Below are 25,376 nucleotides of genomic sequence, written 5' to 3'. Positions count from 1 at the left end.
AAAAGAGAAACAATGACGATAAAATAATATTACAATTAAAACCCATAAAGGAATCCCATAAAACAAAACTGCAAAATAAAATCCATAACTAAATCCCTTTTTAGATATAATATTGAAAAGTTTCTTTTAATGTTATAGCAAACTATCTTTTCTACCCTTTTAATTTTTTCCTTAAAAAAGAAAACGAGGACTAGGAGTGCCTAAGCTCCTATGGGGTTAATTCACTTGTCTAAAGATTAGAGTTCTGGTAATATATTGTACCAAAATCTAAATCAATAAATGCTTAATGGACACTTAAATTAACACTGTGACTACTTTAAGGTACATTAATCAAATTCATTCTCCACCTGACACAGCAAATTCTTATACCAGGAAATCTTTCAAGGTATGTAATTTAAAGAAAATACAAAATACATAGGGGAAAGCATTTGTAATCCAAATACTCAGAATCAGGAACTCAAGTGCCTATTTGTGAGTCAGATTTTTAAAGTTAAATGGAAACATTAACACTTTAAGCAAAGTTTTATCACCTTTAAAATGTAGTAATGGTGTAATATGAGCACAGAAATTTCTCTACCATCTATATAACCAAAAAGACACTAGTAACCATTTAATAAATAGCTGATAATAGTGTAAAATATGACAAATTTAGTCATTCTCGGCAGAAGTACTTGGCTGGGTAAGAATAAGTTCAACGCTGTTTGTGGCAAACAGGGATTATATTTTGAGGTGGTTTTGATATGGTTAATATAAATAAACACAAAGCTTTATATTAAAATGGTCTTATATATACATAAATTATTTGGTTTTAAACTGGTGATACCTACTATGTGATTTTGAAAATTTACTGTATTTCAAATGAATATATATTGTCTTCATGTATAAACCGTCTCCACTAAAGAGTTGATGTCACTTTAAGCATTTTATTTATATACTGCATTTAATGAATATTCAAAAACTTCTAATAAAACGTAACATTTGTACTATTATAATTTTATTAAGGGGAAGTCATTTGTGAGTTCTTCCCTTTTTTTTCTTTTTAAACAGCTATACACATTTTTGTCCAATCCATTAAAACCAAATTATTTCCTTTAAATACTTACCTAGAAATGTCATCTTCTAAATACAGCAGTGTCAAGGAATTAGAGAATTTCAGGACCAGAAGAATCTTTGGACTATATCCAGCGTAGGAGATCCCCAACTTTAGTCTGCATCAGAAGTCCCTGCAGTTCTTGTTAAAGTGCAGATGGCTAGGCCCACGTGCACCCAGCTGGCTCAGCAGGCCTGGGGTGGGGCCTGGAAATAACCCGGTTAACCCCACCCCACCCAAAGATGCCTCTCATGTACGGGTCCACAGATCACTGGGAGGAGCAACACTGGGGGGGTCCACCCACCCTGCACCCCAAATCGTGAATCCTCCTACTGCATCCACATCCTACTGAGGCCATTTCTCCCTCAAACTGCTCCCTCCCCACCTCCCCCGTGGAACTCTGCCTCCTGGGGAAGCTCGTTACACAACGGATGGAAGCTTCTAATAGAAACCTATACATTCAAAACATAAAGTTATTCAACATGGGATTACACAGGGACTTGACTGGCAGTCCAGTGGTAAAGAATCTGCCTTCCAATGCAGGGGACGCAGGTTTGATCCCTGGTCAGGGAACTAAGATCCCACATGCTGTGGGGCAACTAAGCCCGCTGGCTGCAACTACTGAGCCTACGTGCCACAGCTAAGACCCAACACAGTCAAATAAATAAATATTTAAAAAAACATGGGCTTACACAAATACACCAATGCAAAGACACACTGAAGAATTAAATGTATGAAAAACTGACCTGCTTCTTCTGGTATTTGTTTATCAGATTCAAAAACAAGGCATAACATCTGGAGTAGTTGGCCAAGGCTACACAGCAGTCATGATAAGTAGTAACTTTGCTGCAGAAATGTCAAATGGAAAAAATAAAAATAAACTTTGTTTTTCAATAAAGTTCAACTATACCTAGGGTCACTTTAAATGCAGACCTTCAAAGCACTGTTCTGTGCATGAAAAGCAGTCTGGAAATACTGTACACACCGGTCCAGAGAAGCCTCAAGGAGGTGCACTGTCTGCTCTAGACTCCAGGGGCACAGAGTGGGAGGAGGGAAGATTTTTTTTCAAGTTCTTTGAAAAAGAGAAACCTGAAGCCTCTAACATATGTACAAGGTATGAATTTACACTGCCCATGTGGTTCAGAAAACACAAGCGAAGAAATTTACACAAAATCTGGCTGGATATCAATCAGTCAATCTCCTGGGACTCCAGTAAAAGTAAACGTTAAAATGCTCAAATATACTAGGCTGTTAGTGGTATATTAATATCAGGCAAGATAGACCTTAAGGCAAAAAGCCTTGAAAATAGCTTCAAATTTTCAAAAGTAAGCAAGAAAACAATGAAACTCACAAGGTGGAGTTGACAAACCTACCTCAAATTGGGAGATGTTCATAAATTTCTCATGAAGTGATAGATTAATAGGTAAAACATCACTAATATTTTAAAAACTTGATCATGTGCCAGGCCATTAACAAGTCTCAGTAAATTTTCAGAGAACCAGTGTCTCAGATCACATTCTCTGGTCAAAGTACAATTAAATTAGAAATCAATGAAAAACACATTGTTTAAAAAACTTACTTTTGGAAATTTAAAGACACATAACTTGTGGGTCAAATAAATAAGAAAATAGAAAAACACATATGTGAATAATAACAAAAACACTACAAATCAAAATTTGTGAGATGCAGCTACAGCAGTAGTTAGAGGAAAATTTATAACCTTAAGAAAGCTGAAAAGAAAGGAATTGAATTTCTAATCAAAACAGAAGAAAATATAATATATCCCAAAAGAATAGAAGATAGGAATTATTAAGGATAAGAACAGAAGGAATAAAATACAAAATAAACATACAACAGAGTGGTTAGATAATCTGCTGGTTCTTCACAAAAACTAATAAATTGTCAAACCTTTGTCAAGACTGATCAAGAGAAAAAGAGAAACATCACAAATCATCAAAATAAGGAATACAAATCAATATCAAAATGAAGAGGCGGGGGCTTCCCTGGTGGCGCAGTGGTTGAGAGTCTGCCTGCCGATGCTGGGGACGTGGGTTCGTGCCCCGGTTCAGGAGGATCCTGCATGCCGCGGAGCGGCTGGGCCCGTGGGCCATGGCCGCTGGGCCTGTGCGTCTGGAGCCTGTGCTCCGCGATGGGAGTGGCCGCAGCGGTGAGAGGCCCACATACAGCAAAAAAAAATGAAGAGGCGGTGTAATATAGCTTTTAAATGTATGAATTCTAGAGCCGTACTACCTGGTTTAAATCATGGCTGTGTGACCCTGGGAAAACTACCAAACCTCTCTATGCCTCAGTCTCCTCATATGTACAATGAAGATAATAATAATAGTACCCACCTTTTAAAGCTGTTGTAAGGAATAAATGAATTAGTATTTGGAAAGTGCTTAGAACATTGCCTGGCACATAGTAGGCACTGTATAAGTATTTCTTAAATAAATAATATAAACAAAAGGGGCATAATTAGAGATGCAATAGAGATTAAAAGGATAATAGAATATTTGGGATGACTTTATACAGTTTGAAAACTTAAATGGACAAATTCCTATAAAAATATAACTTTTAGAAACTGAATCAAGTAGAAACAGGAATATGACTAGACATATAACTATTAAAGAAAGTGAATCAGTTGTCAATGACATTCACACATGCATGCATGCACACACACATATACACACACCAGGATAAAACAGCTTTCAAGCAAGTTCTACAAACTTTTCAAGAAACAGGTAAGTTTAATTTTCAGAAATTCTTCTAGAAGAGGGAAAATGTTGGAATATATCCCAGCTCATTTTATGAGGCTGGTATAAACTTGACACTAAAACCAGACACGGACAATATGAGAAAGGAAACATACAGGTCAATGTAACTCATAACCATAGATGAAAAATACTAAACAGAATATTAGTTAAGCAAATCTAGCAATATATAATGGCTTAACATGAGAAAATCTGTTAAGAAAATCCACATAATCAAAATACATTCGAGGCAAGTATTCAAGGAAACTTAAAATCCATTAATGAGAGAAAATTGTTCCTTAACTGTCCAAGGGTAGCTACAGAAACCTACAACAAACATTAATTTCAACTGGCAAAACCACAAAAATATTTCCTTTCAACTCAGGAGAAAGTCAGCTGGTTCAACACTCTCACAACTTTGTATTGGACATCCTAAGCCACGCACCTAAGAAAAAGGTGGGGACAGGGGCCAAGAGTTGTGATCATGGGAAAAAAAACCCAAAGTAGACTTATTTGCATACAATTTGCATAGAACATCGAAGAGAATCTATACACTAACTCTTAGACCTAATGTTAATCAAGATGTCCTGGGGCTTCCCTGGTGGCGCAGTGGTTGAGAGTCCGCCTGCCGATGCAGGGGACACATGTTCGTGCCCTGGTCCGGGAAGATCCCACATGCCACGGAGCGGCTGGGCCTGTGAGCCATGGCCGCTGAGCCTGCGCGTCCGGAGCCTGTGCTCCACAACAGGAGAGGCCACAACAGTGAGAGGCCCGTGTACCGCAAAAAAAAAAAAAAAAAAGATGTCCTGGATACAAGATTAATAAGCAAACATCAGTACTATCCATATATACTAGCAACACTCATTAGAATTGTTTTTTTTTTGAAGATTGCATTCATAATTGCAGCAAGCACCGTGAAGAAATGTATCTAACAAAAGATAAGAAATGTATCTAACAAAAGATGTACAGAATCTTTTTGGAGACAGTTATACAATTTTATTAAAAGAAGAAGACATCACAAATGTTTGTGGATGGAAGACTCGATATCATACAGATGCTAATCAATTATCCCCACGTCTGTCCCAGATACTCTACCCAGTCAATGTAGTTTCATGAAAAAAAATCCAAAGTTCCTGTCATGGACTTTAGCTGATTCTCCAATTCATGAGGAAGAGAAAATAAGAATTTGGATCTTAAAGGAGAAAAGAAGTGAGGGATTCATCTTATCCTACAGCAAGACTTAAATCCAGAATAGTAAAAACAGCATGGAACTGGTCTGAAGACGGACCAAACAGAATGTCCACAAACAGGCCTGCAAGTATATGGAACCTCGTGTTCTACTGACTAGGCATTCAAACACAGTGAAAAAAGGGTGGTGTATTCAATAACATGTGCTGGGAAAACTGTCCACGTGGGGAAAACAATTAAATTGGATCTCTACATGCCACCATATACAAAAATAAACTTTTTATGATTTTATAGTGCTTCAAAATGGGACTAAGTACCCAGACAGGAAAGCACAGTGCTAAAAGATCAAAGCTGGACTCACATCCTCATATTGGGGTCAATTACCAATTCAGTCTTCAGGAAATTTTGTATTTAATTAAACAACTACAATATTATAGTTCAAGAAAGGTCCAGGTCTCTTGAGAAGGATCGTTATGTAAAAAACAATGGCAAAGAGCAGTGAGGGAAGAAATATAAATGCATAATTTAAAGACAGTTCCGAAATTTAGCCACATCTTGCTTTGAGGCAGCCTGGATTCAGGTGATCATTGCTTCTGGAGAAAAGTAAGTATAAACATGACTAGTGAATGTGTGAGCCAAAGTTCAGCCAAACAACTGAAATAAAATGACCTTCGATTACAAATTAAGTCAGATCAGTCTTTCTAAGCAATGGCCTCCTTTTTCAGTTAAAATCCGTAAGCATTGCTTCCAAGCGCACCAGAAGGTTTGCCATGTTTTGTGATATAGCTCTTTATCTCCAATAAGCTGAGAGGACGTTTTGTTTGTTTGTTTGTTTTGTAAAAATACTAGGACAACTCACAACTTTAGTTACAGTAACTTAAAATCAATGAGTTTAGAATCACAATAGAAATACATAAGAAATGAAGTCATTAGTTTAAATCATTTTTTTAAAAACTCAGGCCACTAGATTTACCTTTTCTTTGAGGTGACATAAAAAGTAAAAACAGGATTCCTTGCCAGTCACACACACAAATATTAAAAATAACCCCCTAAATCTAAACATTAGCATTTTTGTAAGGCTACTTTGTTTTCCTAGTCTACCTACCTGAATATTCTGGCAACATTGGTGCAGACCTCCTTGTCACCTATGTACTGTCCCATCACCGTGCAGAGCTGGGGAAGGGCACTGATGCTTAGCAACTTACTTCTTGCTAGTGGTGAGTCAACCAAGTTTCTCAGCGTAGCAGTCATCTACGAAAAAAAACACATTAGTGTCATTTCTTAAAATCAGAAAATACAGCAACACTAATTGGCACAGCATAATTCATACCATAAGTTTCGCTACATCAGTAGCTAAACCGAGCCCTGTTATGCATCTCCCATCAGAGAACATGGGCCTATATGCACAAGTAGCACAAAATGAAAACCAAGAAATGAATACAAAGAAAGCCTACTTTGGTTCAAAAGTAATGAATGAAATATTCGTGTTAAGAAGCAATTAGTATACCAAAACCCCAGGGTTAAGCAAATCGTCATCTGGGTTTAGTAGAAGTCCTAAGATCATCCACTGACCCTGTGACATGCCACATGAGTTCCACAGGACAGAAATTCCTTGTTCCATATTCTTATAAATACCATCAAATAACAATGCTGTAGCCAGAGAGTATTTAAGACTGCTAGTCTCATTCTCCTCCAAGTGGCAAGAACTGATGTCTTGCAAATTTGTCTTATTTTGTAAAAAAATGTTCAGAAAAGCTATGTACTTTAACCCTTGTCTGAAAGTGGAGAACAATTTAATAAATCCATAAAATGAAAGTTGCCGTTATCTAATAATTTTAAAGATGCAGGGTGATCTTTCCTCGTGAGATAGTACAGGCAGGCTACTGGTTAAGAGAGTCAGCTTGGAAGTTGGATGGCCTGATCAAATCCCAGCCCTACCACTCACCAGTTTAGGTTAGTTAACCTCCCAGAGCACATTTTTCTACAACAGTAAAGCGGGGATGGTGATAATTGCCCTGGAGTTATTAGGATTCAATGAGATGAGATGCATGAGTGGCATTGCCACTGCTGATTAACTAACAGGAGCTCAAAAGTCATGGGTCCCATCCCCGCCTTTGTTGTGGGTCTTCACACCCAAAATGCAGAAGAAGGGAGATCGCTGGCCGTGGAATGAAAGGATGGAGATTCAAGTCCGAAATCTCTTCCTAAGTAAGTGACTGAGGCACTCACTCGTTCCTCAGCTCCCTCAGTTCCTCATCTGTGAAAAGGGGGTTACAACCCCTGCTCACCAGCCAGGGTTGTGTGTATCAGGTGGAAAAAATGTAACACTGTTTTTGTACACTGTAGAGCATTATGTAAATATAAAGCCATATAATAAACCTTGAAACCAATTATTAAGATGACATGTACCTTTGATTAGTTTTCCTTTGTAACAACTGCAACAAAAAGATTTTAAAATATAACCCACTACCTTTTAAAGCAGAGAAAATAAAATTAATGTTTCAAATAAATGTGTGCAAGTCTTTCGTAGTCAATTCACTTATGTAGCAATTTAGTAAATTCTTCCCCGAAAGGTTCAGTATCCAAAACACTGGAGGGGAAACAAACTATTCTAGCATTCCACTTTACCAGGGATCTACAACGCAGTCTCTTAAGCTAAGGAAGGCTAACAAACCATTCTAGGCATTTCAAGCCATCACTGCCATAAAATGGAAAATTCTCATCATCGGACCCTGGCTCTACCTGTTCTCCTTCTTCAGAGACAGCCCAGGCACTGGAGCACTGCTGGTTTATGTCAATCCAAAGGGAAACTCAGAGGCTTCCCCACTCCGACACCAAACAGCACAGATGCCCAAGTGAATCCTGGCCTGAACCAGACAGACAGAGACCGTGGCAGATCATGGAACATTCATTCCACCCACGGTGCCCACAAACGCCTCCCCTTCCCTGGCCCCCAAGGCTTCACAGATTGGGCACCTCAATCGGTTGTCATCTTCTGGCTCCCCAACTCAACCTCTGGCAGGGGGCGCTGTCAGCAGGAGGGACCAGACTTTTCTTAGGAGATTTTCTTGTTTCAACCTCAGTTTTGGTGGGTTTTTTTTTTCTCCCTTTCAACCCTTTTCCTCACCTCATTAGAAAAAGTTAAGACAGCTCATGGTTCTTTTGCCCTGAATACATAACTTTTATAAATGGCCCCAATCAAGAGTGGAAGCACACATTTATATGTGACACATCACCTGATTTTAAATCCCTATCTATTTACTGCCTGTATCAATCACATTGTATGGAGCACAGGGAGTTGAGTGAGTTGAGTCAGTTGTGATGCTAGCAGAATAATATACATGAAACATATACCATGCACTTGAAAAATACACAGTGATGCCTCAGTATATGACACTACCATCAACACAGTGTCTCAAGTCGCAAAACTTCAGACACATTCCAGAATCTTGTCTTTCCGCTTTCTGTCACCCTAAGCCCTACTGGCTTTTTGTCTATTGCTCCTAGGATATGACTCCATTTCCTGACCTTGGTGTACAGGGCCTGGTATGGTCTGACTCTTGCCAACCCCTCAAACTTCACCTCATACCACACACCCCCCACAAACTACTTCATGTTAGGTTATTTAATAATATGTTTTATTGTCTATTTCTCTGTACTAGAAGCTTCAGTGAGGGGATACACTTTGTCTTTTCACCATTGTGCCCCCCCAGGCCCAAATCTAGTGCCTGGCACACAGTGGGTCCTCAATAAACATTTGTTGGTGGAACGGACGAATGGATTAATACCTACAAAGGAAACACTGGTATAAATAGAAAGGTTGGGATTCAGAAAACCATGGATGAATCAGACAATATCTCAGGTAGATGGATTTTAAGATGATTTAAAAGGAGCGGAGGAATAAAAAAATAATCGATGAAAGAAAAATGGACTTCCTGGAGGGGGACTAGTGTATTCCCTATTCATCTCATTCAAGACAGCAGCTCCTTCCTAGGCTCCTAACTCCTCTCCCTCCTTCCCTTTCAACAGCTGATTGATCACCTGTTCTACCTCTTCTTCCCATCTTCAAGGCTGCTGGTTCTGTTTAAGCCCATTTCATCTCTCTCCCAAACTCTACACTCCCCGCATGGGCTCCTTCCACTCTCTCCACTGTTGGGCTCATCTCCCCACAGCATCTCCCTGCTGCCAGAGGGAGCATCTTGAAACCCAACCTTCCCTGTTCAAAGACTTCCTCTGACTTCCGGTGGTCTACTGGGCAAAGTCCATATCCTAAAGGCTATTCACTCTTTAAAGCGCGGTTCACCCCCCTCAAGCTCATCTCCTTCACCTCCCCCTTCCTCCCTCTCTATCTTTCAGATCCTGCACCTCATCCTTTCACAATTCCAAGCCTTTGAATGGACCACTGCCTCTGCCCAGAATGTCCCCCTCCATCACACTCCGCCACCCCCTCTCCAACCTGCTCGGGTTTATGGACCCAGCTCAGGCTCACTTCTCCTCTGTGAAGACTTTTCAGCGGTTGATTGCTTCTCTTCCAGGTGAACAGACCTTCCTGCTCCACACCCATCACAGACTCCTAATCACTAGTTTCAGGTACCTTCTCTCCCACTGTGAGCTCCTCCACAGTCCAAACAGTTTCTTATTCCTTTTCCTACCCAGAGGACAATAAATATGCCCATAAAAAGCTTACTGGATGGGGCTTCCCTGGTGGCGCAGTGGTTGAGAGTCCGCCTGCCGATGCAGGGGACGCGGGTTCGTGCCCCGGTCCGGGAAGGTCCCACATGCCGCGGAGCGGCTGGGCCCGTGAGCCATGGCCGCTGAGCCTGCGCGTCCGGAGCCTGTGCTCCGCAACGGGAGAGGCCACAACAGTGAGAGGCCCGCGTACCGCAAAAAAAAAGCTTACTGGATGATACACATCAGGAGAAGGGAAGGAAGAGGGGATGAGGAAGGGAAAGAAGGAAAGGAGGAGGAGGAAGGAAATGAAGGGACAAGGCAGACAGGAGACAGAAAAGGAGGCTTTTCCCCTTTAAGAAGCCTCTGACAAGAAAGTGCCGGCATTAGCAGAGGGCTGGTGGTAAACCAGAGCTTAAATCCCCGGGGAGGAGGGTCAGGAGGAGGTCGCCAGGCAGATGCAGCCGTGAAGGCCCCCCATTTGAAAGGCTGGCTGTGAGCCAATGATCTCACTGCGGGAGGGGCTGGGGCTGAACGCTGAGCACAGACAAGTGGCTTTTTCTGGGAAAAATATAAAGAGATCAGTGGGAGGAGAGTCTAGCTAAATACTGTGGTAACAGTAAAGGCAAATTCCAAGTCAACCCACCTAACTCTCAGCCTCGCTCCAACTTTTTAACAGAGATGTATTTGCAGAAATTGTTAATGAGCTGTGTGCTCTGCCGCTGAGTCTCTGTTTTCCACCCCGCAGGGAAGCCCGCCCACTGGGCCTGCACCCAAAGCAGGAGTTCACCGAAGCCCGAGCTTCATGCTGGGAGAAATGTATCTGTTCCTTTCTTAACTTTCTATTCTAGTTTATATTGTTCCTAATTCCACTGAGTTATGTACTCTTCTATTTTACTGCATAGAATCTTTTAAGCCATGTCAAACACTTTATGACAAAAAAAGAAAAAGAAGTAGAAGTCAGATGCATACACAGATGCTTGTTTAGCTTCTAAAGGACTTTACTGGAACAATTCCCAACCTCTTAACTGTCATCTCACCAAGCAATAGCAAACTGAAAAACAGGAGTTTCCATTCTTCTTTTTCCCATCACTTAATGTGCAACCCCTTGGGACAGATATACTGAGTCAGAAGGCAACCAGTGGGAAGAAGAAAAAGGAGAAGAATATGGAACTGGTAATCCACAAAAAGGATTGATAAAAATTTAAGTGTCCTTGCTTATTAGCAGCTGTTAGATGATGTCTGGGACAAAAGGGGACCTAAATGTTTGGTATGTATCAGGGAAGAAACATGCCGGTGTGATTCTGGTTGCTAATCTACTGCTGGAAAATGACTGAGCCACACACACACTCTACAGCTTTGCGGTGCTCACTTTTCCTGAGGCAGCTTTTTCTCTCTGGGTTTCCCCAAACTCCTTGATCGTCAGATTGGGCCCCAACCTCAATCAGCATCTCCAGGTAAAACACCTGGTGAGTTTGGCAAAGCTGTCCTATCTCACACTGAATTAGTTGGGCCTCAAAGTCTTCACCATGCAGTCAACATTGGGAGACCCATTTTAAAGGGAAAAATTCTATCAAGAAGTGATTATTTTATAAGGGCTCTAAAAGCATTTTAGTAAAGCAAAATTAGAATTCAAAAGATTTAGCATTTAAAAAAATCAATTCAGGTACTTCATTATAGATTTTAAATTATGTTTCCAATTATTAATTATTTGAAAAACCTAAGCAAACACATGAAATATTTGCCTTAAAATATGAGGCCCTCCTGATTTAGATCAATGAACTTAAGAATGACAGTGCAGGCCCAGCAGCTGTGGCCTCATCCCCAGCATTCTCTACTGCAGGGGGGTGTGCGCATGGTGGGGAGGGCTGGTTGGTCCACCTGGGCCTCCATATACTGCTCATTTCTCGAGTGGATGACTTCTCTACTCCCTTTGCACTCTCCCTCCATCAGAGTCCTCAGTCCCCAGGGAACTCACCAGATTCTTCTGCCCTAGGAGGCATTCAGCCATCAGAGCTGGCCCAGATCAGAGGGGCTTGCAGCTCACAACCTACCAGAGAATTCCCGTTCAGGTGCATCAGAAATTGAACAGGCTCTTTGGCTAGCCCAGGAACTTCACCGTCAATCATGGTATTATTCCTTGGAGAAATATTTTCCCAATTTCAAAAAACCGGCTTTCAAAGAAAACTTTGGGACATAATGCAATTGAAAATTGCACTAACAGTCTGAAAGTTATTATGCTTCCTCTACCAAAATTAGCATCATGACTCATTTTATTTTTATACATTGAATGTTATTATGAAAAAAATATGAGCAGCTACTTTATTTTTTATAAAGCTATCTTGTGAGCTTGATCTCATTTGCTCCCTGAATGTTGTAGACAGGAAAGGTATCCTGAGCTCCAACTTTCAGATGAGGAAACTGAAGCTCAGAAAGTCTACCAGCTCCAGGTAGGTGGGCATCTGGGGCTCTAACGACTCCTCATCTGTTGTCTCCCCTGCTCCATTTGACTGTCTCCTAAAAGCATTCATTTTATTGCTCAATCATCTGGAATAGCCATAACCCAAATCCCTAGAGCTTTATCTCAACTTAACTGCCAACTGCAAAATGGTTCACTTCCCGCTGATGATGTGAAAGAATAAACACAGCCGCCAGAGACCACAAACAGTGTCAAATGATTTAAGACCAAAGCCACACCATTTTCCAACCTCAGCAAAACCATCTCCCTCTATTAATGAAAGCATATTCATTTTCTGGATTTGTGCCCGATTGAGACCACATATATGCCAAAGCCAGAGCCCATGTGGTAACCCAAGAAGTTTCATATTGTCTCATGTATAGTACAGTTCTGCCTGAGAAAAAGGAAACCAATTGTAAGATGCCACTATATACATGAAACCACTAGTTCCAAAACTTCCTACGCATTTTCTTGGAGTTCAGATACATGCATGTGAAAGTAATATTAATTCCCAGTCCTCAGCACTGCTTGGTGCCTGGCTGTGGAGCCTATTTGGCACATTCCTACCATGAGTGTCCTACTTCTGCAGGAAATGGTTCTGCCCTCAAGCTCCAGTGCCCTACTTTGAGACTCTTATTTAACATTTGCCTATGTTTGTTATTGTTTCTCCATTTACTGCCACTATGTCAGTTACCTTGGTAAAATGAGTAGGTAGCTGATTCTTCCAGTTGTGGCCATTATATGTATCAATACAGCTGAAATTTGAATGCCATCTAGACTATACAGAATGCCAGAGCAGTAAAATAAGGAAAATGAGTCTGGAAAAGATGCTGCTTTAAGAACTGCAGAGTAATAACACTGATTTTCAGAATTACATGTTAAAGTTAGTGACATTTCTTTATTGCCACAACTAATATGTCTACAGGGAAGAGATGAGACTGAGCAGATATGACAGAATTGAAAAGCAAATGGCTCTCCCCAGAAGCAGGTGGTACAGGAATACTTACTTCCCACACCTGATGTTCCTTCCTTGTGAGGTGACATTTCTTAGCATAATCTCCTGGTCACTCTCCACCCCTCACTTCCTGCTTGGTGAGCACAGGCGCTCTCCTCTGTTCCTCCTGGGGCAGGCGTGGCCTGTGACTGGGCGGGCAAATCTGATTCAGGGGCTCAGGATTAGGAAGCACACCCACCTCAGCTATAAACTACATCCTTCAACTTTCTTCCCCATCTGCCTTAGTCTCTTATTTCTAATTCAAAGCCCAAGGCGTTACATGTGTGGGATCTCTGACTCCCCCAAATCTTCAGGTATGCCATCCGCGGAGAGTCAAAGTTGAACAAGAGTTGCCTATACGTAGCCCTTTCCCAGGAAAGGGAAGAGTAGGCTCTGACTGCCCGCTCTCTCATGCCAGTTGCATGACTGAGTGGTCATTACACTACTGGGTATTCCTCTATAGGAAGGAAACCTCATAAGCAGGAATAGCTCCCCTTCCCACTAACAAATACATCATTAAAAAATTAGCAAGCCTAATGACCAAACTAAATACTGTGACAAAAAAAGAGACTCACCTAATCTCAAAAATAATATGCAAATAAGTAAAACAGTTAATTGTACCATACCCATATCAGTTTCCCCCTTTTAATAATGTCCTACAGTTACGTAAGATGTCATCGCTGGGAGAAGCAGGGTGATTGGGTAAATAGGACCCCTCTACTATTTTTGCAACATCTTATGAACCTATACTGAGTTCAAAATAAAAGATAAAAACGAAAGCCACACATACACAAAATACACAAAGATGAAATCCATCTTTAACTCTGTCATCTTAATTGTTGTGATTAATTTTTTCTTATCAGAAATAATTGCTCTTTGAAGCTTCAAGCTTTTTTTTTTTTTTTTGCAGTACGCGGGTCTCTCACTGCTGTGGCCTCTCCCGTTGCAGAGCACAGGCTCCAGACACGCAGGCTCCAGACGTGCAGGCTCAGCGGCCATGGATCATGGGCCCAGCCGCTCTGCGGCATGTGGGATCTTCCTGGACCGGGGCACGAACCCGTGTCCCCTGCATCGGCAGGCGGACTCTCAACCACTGCGCCACCAGGGAAGCCCGAAGCTTCAAGTTTTGGTGATTCTGATCTCACTTTGTTTAATAAATTTCAGCCGAGTGCCATCTACGTGCCATGTCCTGTTCTAGGTGCTTCAATAGATCATCTTGTTTAACTCTCCTGACTACCCTCTACCCCAGGCACGGCCAGTCACTGGGAGATGAGGAGGGTGAGGCTCACAGAACGTCAGAGCTGAACCGCCAGTTCAGGCCTGTGCTCCCGTCACTAGTCCATGAGGCAGCACTGAGCCCTGTCCCCGCCGGGCACAAAGCCAGAGGGACCATCAGGGCTCCAGAAGACGACAGTACCGCGCGCTGGGGATGTGGAATACACAATACAGGAGCGAACTCGCATCAGCCAAAGCGGGGAGTTTACTCTAGGGCTTAGAAATTAAAAAACAAAAACCCAACTGTATTTTTTTTTTTTTTTTGCGGTACGCGGGCCTCTCACCCCTGTGGCCTCTCCCGCCTAGGAGCACAGGCTCCGGACGCGCAGGCCCAGCGGCCATGGCTCACGGGCCCAGCCGCTCCGCGGCACGCGGGACCCTCCCGGACCGAGGCATGAACCCGCCTCCCCTGCATCGGCAGGCGGACTCTCAAACCACTGTGCCACCAGGGAAGCCCCCGAAACATCTCTTAATTTAAAAGTGTAGAGATAAAGAAATCATTTAAGATTTAAAGAGAGTGTGGACAGACCCCCTGCAACAGGACGCGACCCCACCTGCCCACTCAAATTGCCCCGTACAGTAGCGGAATTCCTCTTCCCCCGTGTGCTTGCCGTAGCACTTGCCAAAGCTGACCAATCCTTGCTCTTAAATTCTCTACCCTCTTCCACACACTGTCCTTTCTGAATTTTCTGGCCACTTCTCTTGTCTCTCCCTATTCCACAAATCTGGCCATTTTATGGAACCTGTCCTCAGCCCTCCTCTAGCCCTCCTCTCTCCCTCTACTCTCCCCTTGAGTAGTATCATCGTCTTTCTTGACTTCAACGGTCAACTCCATGTAGATGACGCTAAGTCTGCTTTTCTGGCTTTAATTTCTCTGCTAAGCATGGGTTCTTCTCTCCAGTTTCCCACCGGACAGTCCCACTTGGTTGTTCTGCTGGCACCTTAAAGTTTTACACGAGGGCTAATTACATCATTTCCCTCCCTCCTCTCGCCAAATCAGTTCCCTTACGTAACCCTCTAATTTCTGACAATAACATTATCATTTTCTGAGCTACCCAGGGTCAAATCTCTGTTTAATTCACTCTCCTTTTCCCCACACTCTAGAGCCAAAGTGGAGGAGAGGGACTGCCAAGGGGTGGGAGGACCGACCTTCCTGAGAAACTTGCGCTCAGAAAAAGGAAGAATTGGACAGTGGAGCTGTACTGAGCAAGAAGGGTGAAAGATTAGGACTTGAAGGACCCTCTGGGTGGCAGGTTTGGAGGTCAGAGAAGAGAGACCAGGTGTAAGACGAAGGAAAGAAACCATGTTAGCTGGGGGGGGGGGGGTGCCAGACAGTTCTAACTTCAAAAATGTTAAATCTGAAGCAGGGAAAGAATATATTTCTCTAGGAATTGAACTCAAAATCAAGTGGGTCAGGCTGTAAAGAAGAAAAGGCTGGAAATACGAAGGAATCCATAAAAATAGGAACATTAGTTTAAATCAACCTGGGTTTAATAGTTACGTTATATACCTACAAATTACCTAACTGTAAATGTGAGTACCTTGAGATTTTCTTCAATTACGGTAAAGCAGCTTTGTACATAGTGTCCCCAAGACACAAGAGGACAAATGAGACACCAGGGAAATTGGGGCTTGTTTGTGATTGTGACGCATACAAAAGACTCTTCTCCAGTCCCCAGAAAGGGGGCACGATGGAAACCACAACAGACTTTCTGATGGAGGTGACTCCAGGAATTTTCCTCAGTTCCTGTATTATCCCTTCCCAATTGTTGGGCCTTATAAGCCAGAAAGGAACCCTAACACCTCCTGATAATCCACTGAGATTAATATTGACAAACCCCTATTTCGTCTGTGTCACCTCCTTAAGTGAAGCGATTTAATGCTGGAATCTAGAGGGCCTAGGCTTTTATCTGGCCTGTATTTCTCTTTTTCCAGGTTTCAAGGAGCTCTCCCGAAAGCCTAACATTCTGGAATTTAGTGATCATGCACAGATTAACCTTCTTTACGCTAATGATTTTGCAGACAAACTCCCGTCTCCAGTTTTGCCAGACTGGGAATATTAATCCTTCCACTTAGTGGGAAGTGGTGCTGGTCCCTCTGAGCATCAACAATCATCCTCTCAACCTTCTCAAAATGCTATTAAGCATCTGACAGGTAGAACTGAACTCGTGGAAGTACCAGAGCTTTGTCAAAGTATAGGGCATCAGAATACTATTATCTGGACATGCGGATCATCAAAAAGTAGGCCCCCTGGGCTTCCCTGATGGCGCAGTGGTTGAGAACCTGCCTGCCAATGCAGGGGACACAGGTTTGGGCCCTGGTCTGGGAGGATCCCACATGCCACGGAGCAACTGGGCCTGTGAGCCATGGCCGCTGAGCCTGCGCGTCCGGAGCCTGTGCTCCGCAACGGGAGAGGCCATGACAGTGAGAGGCCCGCGCACCGCGATGAAGAGTGGCCCCCGCTTGCCACAACTAGAGAAAGCCCTCGCACAGAAACGAAGACCCAACACAGCCAAAAATAAATAAATAAATAAATAAATTTAAAAAGTAGGCCCCTACTGGCAAGCTCTCTTGCCCTCCACTGCCTTACTAACCACCCAAAGCACGCCTGGCACAGAGCAGCCACCGCATAAACACTTGTGAAATCAATGTCTCTTGATGTCAGTGGTGCAGTAATAAACATACATGTATGTGTACACAAATACATATATGTAAGGAACAATGCAAAGGAAACTTTCAAAAATCTCAACACTTCAGTATTTTTTCCTCTAAGCATCGCTGGCCCCTATGCTGTGGAGGAGCTTTTTTTTCTTTCGTGCCCATTCCTTGATCTCGATCCTTTAGCTCCATTATAATCAGTCTAAAATCTAATAACTGCAGCAACACCTCTTAACTGGGGCTGCTGTGCGTGAGATCTTAACCCTCCAATCCGTCCGTACCACTGACACACTTTCCTCCTGCCACATTTCAGCTTTTCGGCCTTTATCAGTTTAACATCTTGCGCATGCCCACCTGTCTGCCACTCTGATCTCATCTCCTCCTCCCCTTGCACTGACCTCCAGCCGCTCTGTGTTACTCCAAGTCTGCACTCTGCAGCCTGGTATTCGAGGCCCATGACCGTAGCCTCTGAATCTCACCTCCCACGCCTCCCCCACGGAACTCTCTGCTCTGGACAGACCTACCTTTTCAGCAGCCCCCAAACACACCGTATCCCTTTTCCTCGGTGACAGTTTCCCAAATCCTACACAACCTGCAGGACCCAGCTTCACACGCCTTCTACTCATTCAATGGCCTCCAACAGGGCTGCTTTAGGGAGACAGGACGACTCTAGCACTGGGTCAGATGGCAGAATGCACAAAGTTTAACAGCAGTTAAAGTCATAAAGGAGAGGAAGTCCTGCCCTTATCTTTTTGCCTTGCTGTGTTCTCTCTGGCTTACAGACATTATTCTATTAGTACAGCCACAAGTCATTTATTTATTTATTCAATTGAACAAAGTTGCTTTTAAAAAATGCCTTGAGCTAGAGTTACCGGTTCTGAAGGCTGGTGCAATTGAACAATTCTGCCCATGGCCAGATCTGTTTGGGTGAATGTGCACATGAGCGAGCTGGTAAAAAGCCAGTCAGTGCGACACATTCGCAAGAGCAGAGATTTTCATCTGTTCTTATAGTGAAGTCAAGTTGCTTACATTTTTATCATTTGGATGATACAAAACAGTTTTTCTTTGTTTTAATTAAACACAAGGGAATGTCCAGTTCAGGGGATTCTGCAAATGAAATACCCTAAAACAATATCTCCCTTCCCCCAAATTTGTAAACGTACATACACACAGTGACAGTGTACAGTTGACACAAATGGCTCTTGGTGACCACAGCAGGAGCACATTCTCAGGTGGAGGCAATAATGGGCCCCTTTCTCCTGCTGGACTGGGATGTGGGCTGCTGACTGCGCTCCTGAGAGAGGCCTCGGGCTGTGTAAGCCCCTCCCCTGCCAGATGCCAGGCAGGCTCAGAGGAAGGCTTTGGACATGATGACAGTGCCCGGTGAGTGGGGGTGGGCAGCGAGGAGGGAGTTACTACAGTGACCTTTCCCCCACACCCTAGAGGGACGCAAGGACCTCGGGACAAGAAAGGGGCATCTGACCCACTGAGTCAGTTTGCGTTTGAGGAGGCCGAAGCAAGGGAAGAGGGAAAGGAGAGGAGTGTAGGGAGAAGTGCACTGTACATACTGGCATACCAGAGGTTCTAGCTCTGGATTTGATGTATTTTTGGTCACAATAATACTCAATTCTCCTTTGTACCAACTGATTTAATTATATATTTTTATTCTATACAAATACATTTATATATTTGTTTTTATTTTTAAATTTATAAATTATGTATAAATATATAAATGCATATACATATATCCAGTCAGCACTCCTATCTGTAGGTTCCGCATCTACAGATTCAACTAACCACGGATGGTGTACTGTATCCGTGGATACAGAGGACCGAGTATGGGACCTGAGCATCTGTGGACTTTAGTATCTGGGGCAGGTCCCCCATGGATGCTGAGGGACAACTATATATATACATGAAAGAGCTTTTTAAAACAAGACAAGAATTCCAAAAGCTTTTACATAAAAATTAAAAGCAGAGTATCTCAATGGAAGAATGGTTGAGAATCTGAGGTACATCTTCATCACAGAATATTATGCTGCCAATAAAAAGAATAAGTCTATTGAGTTTTTTTACTATGTATTGTTAAAATAGAAAAGAGATGTGCACAGAATATTCCATTTTTGAAAACCTATGAGTGGGGTTTCCCTGGTGGCACTGTGGTTAAGAATCTGCCTGCCAATGCAGGTGACATGGGTTTGAGCCCTGGTCCGGTAAGATCCCACATGCTGCGGAGCAACTAAGCCCGTGCACCACAACTACTGAGCCTGCGCTCTAGAGTCCGCGAGCCACAACTACTGAGCCCACGTGCCACAACTACTGAAACCCACGTACCTAGACCACGTGATCCGCAACAAGAGAAACCACCTCAATGAGAAGCCCGCGCACCTCAACAAAGGGTAGCCCCTGCTCACCGCAACTAGAGAAAGCCCGCACACAGCAATGAAGACCCAATGCAGCCAAAAATAAATAAAAATAAATTTATATAAAAAAAAAAGAAAACCTATGAGTGTATTAAAAGGTGCTGAGCACATCTGTGTGAACAATATTGGCTAACAGGGAGAACCAGGAGGAGAAACAAGGAGGAAAAGAGGGTGACGGAAAACAAGCAAAAAAAACTCTTAGAAAGAGGAAGTTCATGATAAAAATCAAGAATTATATAAAATTATACATATGTAAGTGTATATAATATATATGCATGTAAAATGCATGGAAGAATGGTTACTAAAATGTTGGAGGTGGATTATCTAAGGGTGAAAATAATTCAGGTGATTTTTACACTCTTCCTCATACTTCTTTTTTTGCATTTTAACAAGAAACATAATAATTATATAACCCAAATAACTATTTTCATTGAGGGAAAAATTTAAATAACTCCATAACACTGTCAGCATGAAAATAATGTTACTTAAGTCTCCCTAGCCAAAAGATGGCACATCCAGTAGAATTGTGAATCACTCATAACTAAAGGAGGTTTTCACAGTCCTTTTTGAAATGGAGACAGACCACAAAGTCCAAAATTAATAATTATCATATACACTTTTAGCATCTTTAAGGCAGGGCCTAAATCTAATTTTTAGCACACTTTCCCCAAGGCTTCGAGCACGCAGTCCTTGATCAAGCCCCATTAACTGACAAGCACATTTCAAATCTCATCAATTATTACACCAAAGATGCTATTATCTGATATACAAATGCTATTAAAGAGTAAAATCTCTTCTAAAGAAGAATATGAGACCTGAAGCAGCTCCAATGAAAATAATTCAACTATGAAATTTAATCTGCCACAAAAGAAGTAATGAAACTCTAACACATAACACATTTTTTCTTCCTGCCCTGGTCATACTAAATGTATCTGGCTTTGCTACCGCCGTCTACACACGCCCTCAGCAACTGTCCACTCAGTGTCATTAAATTCTGTTTTCTTTACTGTAGATACAATATTTATGATATAAGCTACCAATCTTCATGAACAATCTCCAGGCTAGACCTGTCTTAAACTCTGAAAGTTAACACTCTGCCTATTAAAATTCTGATTATAACATGCAATTGTTTTGAAGAGGTGCTAATTTTTCATTCTTCCAGTCTTGCTTTCTCCGCAGGGTAGTGGAAATAGATGTCTACATGCTGGAGACATGCTCCGTGAAAAGCTATGGAATAGCCTTTCCAGAGGAAATGGGCACACACGGGGCAGAGGTGTGGCTAGGGCTGCCACCCTGATCCCCGAGGCTGGGCACCCTCACCTGGCTACAGATAACAGCCCAACTGTTTCCCGTTACACCCACTGGCAGGTAAGTGGTATTAGACAACATGAAGACTAACTTTACACGTCTAACTCTTTCAAGTAAAATACTTACTTGGACTAACAAGTGGCCCGAATTAGGCAAACATGTACCAGACTTCTTGGTGTTCTCGTTTATTTGTGTCATCAAATTCATCAATATTTCTACAGCACCTTTGCCAATCATTTCATGAAGAAATCCTGGATTTCCAGAAATGAATTTGATCACCCCCATGCAGTATAAGAAAGCTTCGGTGTTAGCTTGCAACTCTTCACTTCTCAGGACCTCCAATAATGATTCTGTCAAAAAGATGAATTATTACAAATGGATGAGTAGAACAGCTGGAAAGAGAGATATTAAAGCACTTGTATGTGAACATCAAATACAATTTGTAAAATGTTAGCCAGAACCTACATTCAAATGCTTGTGAAGAGTTGCTCACATGGCATAAACAGGAAAGCTTACTTTTAGCTAAGACAAATCTCTGTAACAGTAATGACAGCAAAAGGATGGGATTATTATATGTAAATAAGAAAGTGTTCTTTTAACTGAGTGCCATTCCTTGCCTTTTTTTTTTTTTTTTTTTTTGCGGTACGCGGGCCTCTCACTATTGTGGCCTCTCCCGTTGCGGAGCACAGGCTCCAGACGCGCAGGCTCAGCGGCCATGGCTCACGGGCCCAGCCGCTCCGCGGCATGTGGGATCCTCCTGGACCGGGGCACGAACCCGTGTCCCCTGCATTAGCAGGCGGACTCTCAACCACTGCGCCACCAGGGAAGCCCACCATTCCTTGCCTCTTATTAATATTTGCCAAACTTTATTTTTGGTTACAAACAGTTTGAGTTATTATAGAATAACTAATAATCAAAGCAATTTAAGAGTTAAATTTCAACAAACCTTTAAGAATATACTGGTTGCTCTATGAATGGAAAGTTAATCAAGATAGGAACTTTTAAAAGTATCTCAACAGTAGAAAGGGGTGCTTCGAATATAACATCCACCCTTTCCCAAGACAACTTAAAGAACATCCATCCAAATAACATACAAGTACTAGGTTTTAGGATTAATCCAGGCAGCTCTGATAAAGTTAAACATGCCTATCTCACATTAATTTTTATTAATGTCAATGTGATCATCTGTCAGAACCTTTCTTTGTTTTTAGTCTCTTACTCTCAATGAGCTGATTCAGTGTTAGAAATTTCTTTCAGTACTGGCTTTGTCCCTGTCTGCTTGGATTAAAAAAAAAAAAAAAAAAAAAGAAAGAAGAAGACCATTTATCCTATGCTGCAAAAAGAGGACTTAAAGCCTTTTCCATGTTGCTGCCTTCCCTTAGATCAACAATACTAATTCATAAAAGATTTCTGTTTAGGTAACTATTTAAGCATCTTAATTATTTAAGGGTATATAAAGAATTACACATTATTAGCTAGATAATTAGAATGTATTAAAACTCCTCTACCTACATATTTGAAACACATCTGACACACTGTGATGTCAATTTTATACAACAGTTATAGATGTTTTCCCAGTTCTAGTCATTCCTACTATATCAAAAGATCAAACATTTCAATTATGTCAAACACTATTAAATGTATTTTTTCTAGTAGTAAAACCAAGACCAGGAAATGAATTTTTAAATAGGAACCACTTTATAAATTATATATTATTACTACAGGCATTTAAAAAAAAATAGCAGGCTATCCTCCTAGGTTCCAAAGGATACATTAAGTGAAACATGGAAAACATAGAGAACAGAGAAAAAACAGGCATCACCTAACTTCTGCATATTATGAGAAAATAAAATATTCCAGTTACCATTAATTATAACTTTGCTCTCCAAACTTTTCATTCATACTCAAGTACAACATTTGCTCAATGGTAGTGCTGAATAATACTCACCCAGAATGCCATCATTTTGAATCAGAGAATCATTCTTCTCACTCCTGCTAATTTTAAATATAAGCTTGCAGACATTAAGAAGATTCTTTCCACTCACTTTAAGCTGCAGAGAAAGAAATCACATTTCCACTGCAGGGAAATAAAGATATGCCATAATTTTTAAACATAAACATCTCATTTAAAAAGTGTGGCAAGAGAATTTTTAAAACATAAATAAAAGTTCTAAGGAAATCAACTTTCAAAAGTTTTGGCCTCATATTTGCCAACTATGGTATCTAATTAACTCACTTATAGTAAACAATGTAAGTGATATTTAGAGTAAGCACCTTTTAATGATAAGCCTTTATTTCATAAAGTCTCATGCTTATATGTGAAATTATTATTTTTCAAAGAATATATGAGGAAAAGGGGGGGCTGATGTTGATAAATTTAATTAAATGGAGTAACTGCCTTCCACAAAAGTAAAGGAAGATGGATACTAAAATTTCAGATTAAACTAACCTAGAAAAGAATACATCATGGAGGTGAAGGAAAGAAAAGAAAGGGGAAAAGTACAATTATATTTATCATTTGTATAAAATAAAATGAAAAAGTAATATTCTTTGATTAGATAATACATATGTATTTATTACAATATTTAAGCCTATTTCTGGAATGCTTTGAGAAAATCGCAAGTAACGTTCAAAGGTTAAAATTACCTTCTAAATCACAGAAAAATATTCAAGTAAATTAAGCAATAAGGAAGTATACTCTTTAAAAAAAAACAACACAGTATAGGAGGACTGAATCAAATGGTCTAAATTAGCTGCATATTTATGTAAAGTAGTAAAAATTAAAATAAAAAATCCTAAATGCCCAACATTTAAGAATAATTTAATAAATTGGGGAACATCAATACTATTCATATTAAGCCGTCACAAAAGTATAACAGTGAGCACCATGCATAAAAAGACATAACCTACTGTGAGATGGAAATACCACGTGCCCTCATTGCAAGGGTGTAGAATATATTTGTAGGAATGAGGTCATCTGAACAAATAAATATATCTGTGTGAAAAGGATGGCATAGAGGTCATTATTTTATAATTAAAAAGTATCCTTAAAGAAAAGGGTCTTCCCTGGTGGCACAGTGGTTAAGAATAGGCCTGCCAATGCAGGGGACATGGATTCAAGTACTAGTCTGGGACGATCCCACGTGCCGTGGAGCAACTAAGCCCGTGCGTCATAACTACTGAGCCTGCACTCTGGAGCCACAACTACTGAGCCCACGTGCCTAGAGCCCGTGCTCCACAACAAGAGAAGCCACCGCAGTGAGAAGCCCGCGCACCGCAACGAAGAGTAGCTCCTGCTCGCCGCCAAGTAGAGAAAGCCCGCGTGCAGCAACAAAGACCCAACGCAGCCAAAAATAATTAATCTAAAAAAAAGAAAAAATTCCTTTAGAAAAAAGTATCCTTAAAGTTATCTTCAATATTGTTTACTTATTTTTTAAATTTTATTTATTTAGGGCCACAACTACTGAAGCCCGCATGCCTAGAGACCATGCGCTGCTACAAGAGCACAGGCTCAGTAGTTGTGGTGCACGGGCTTAGTTGCTCTGCGGCATGTGGGATCTTCCCAGACCAGGGATCAAACCCGTGTCCCCTGCATTGGCAGGCGGATTCCCAACCACTGCGCCGCCAGGGAAGCCCTCAATATTGTTTATTAATGAGTTTTCAGCTAGTAAAAAAAAAAAAAGATAATGGAATTTGTCAGACATATTTTTAAAAGATTCATTCTATATTTGATCCACAAATATTATTGAGCTCCTATTGTGTACCAGGCACTGTGCTGTTTGCTGTAGGAAATACCAAGGTGAACGTGGTCAGTCCCGAGCTGGAGAGAAAGGGGGAGGTATTATTCATGGAGCAGCTTCTGTCTGCCCCTCTGCTCTGGTGCTTTTCATGACATCTCAGAGCAAACCCTGCAAATTAGCTGTAGTCATTCCCATTTTGCAACTGAAGAGTCTGCTCCTCAGACAGGCCATGTCATCTCATCTCAGCATCACCTGGGTGTGTATTAGAAATGCAGAATCTCAGGCCCCACCAGCCGTATTGAACCAGAATCTGCATTTTACAACTTTGCCAGGGGATCGTGTGTACATTCAAGTCTGAGAAGCTCTGTTATGGAAGGCTCAGAAACTGTCACACGTGGCAGAATGGAAATTCTTTCTGTTCTCAGGATGAAAAAAGGAAATGGAAACTTAAAAAAAATGTTTTCAATGTTTAGGTATTTTTAAAATGTTGTTTAAAAACCTAGGGAAAAAAAGCTGACTAGAGAGAAAAAAAATCTGCATCAATGGAAATATATATTGCCCTTTATATTTGGGAATATATTTTAATCTGTTGGCAATCTTCCACTACATTATGAGCCTTTGAGGTCAAAACCATGATTTGTTACTCTTTCTACATGTGGAACATAGCATCTGCTATGTACTTACTGAAACTTGTTGAATAAATGAATGAATACAACTAACCACACTCCCCACTCCAAGACTTATATTTTTAGTGAAAAGTGGGACAGAAAACAACAACAACAAAAAAAGAACACCTGGTATCAGAGTTTTCATTTAAAAAACCC

At 41.3% G+C, this 25,376-nt stretch overlaps 1 protein-coding gene across 1 annotated transcript in view; it reads right to left on the bottom strand.

Annotated features, from left to right (window-relative positions):
• The window catches only part of ARMC2 (armadillo repeat containing 2), a 101,772-nt gene that overhangs the window by 35,559 nt on the left and 40,837 nt on the right, over positions 1–25,376 (bottom strand). Inside the window, exons 8-11 of the mRNA XM_022553950.3 lie at positions 22,761–22,863; positions 20,939–21,162; positions 6,134–6,279; positions 1,837–1,936 (exon numbers count right to left, since the gene is read on the bottom strand). Of these exons, the coding sequence (XP_022409658.1) occupies positions 1,837–1,936; positions 6,134–6,279; positions 20,939–21,162; positions 22,761–22,863 (573 nt within the window). The remainder of the gene's footprint in view (positions 1–1,836; positions 1,937–6,133; positions 6,280–20,938; positions 21,163–22,760; positions 22,864–25,376) is intronic.

Source organism: Delphinapterus leucas, chromosome 12 (genome assembly GCF_059928025.1).
Source record: "Delphinapterus leucas isolate spDelLeu-1000000601 "Yukka" chromosome 12, BTC_Dleu_Yukka2, whole genome shotgun sequence".
NCBI lineage: Eukaryota > Metazoa > Chordata > Mammalia > Artiodactyla > Monodontidae > Delphinapterus > Delphinapterus leucas.
Note: the sequence above shows the minus strand (reverse complement) of the source record. Positions and strands in the feature narration are given on the sequence as shown.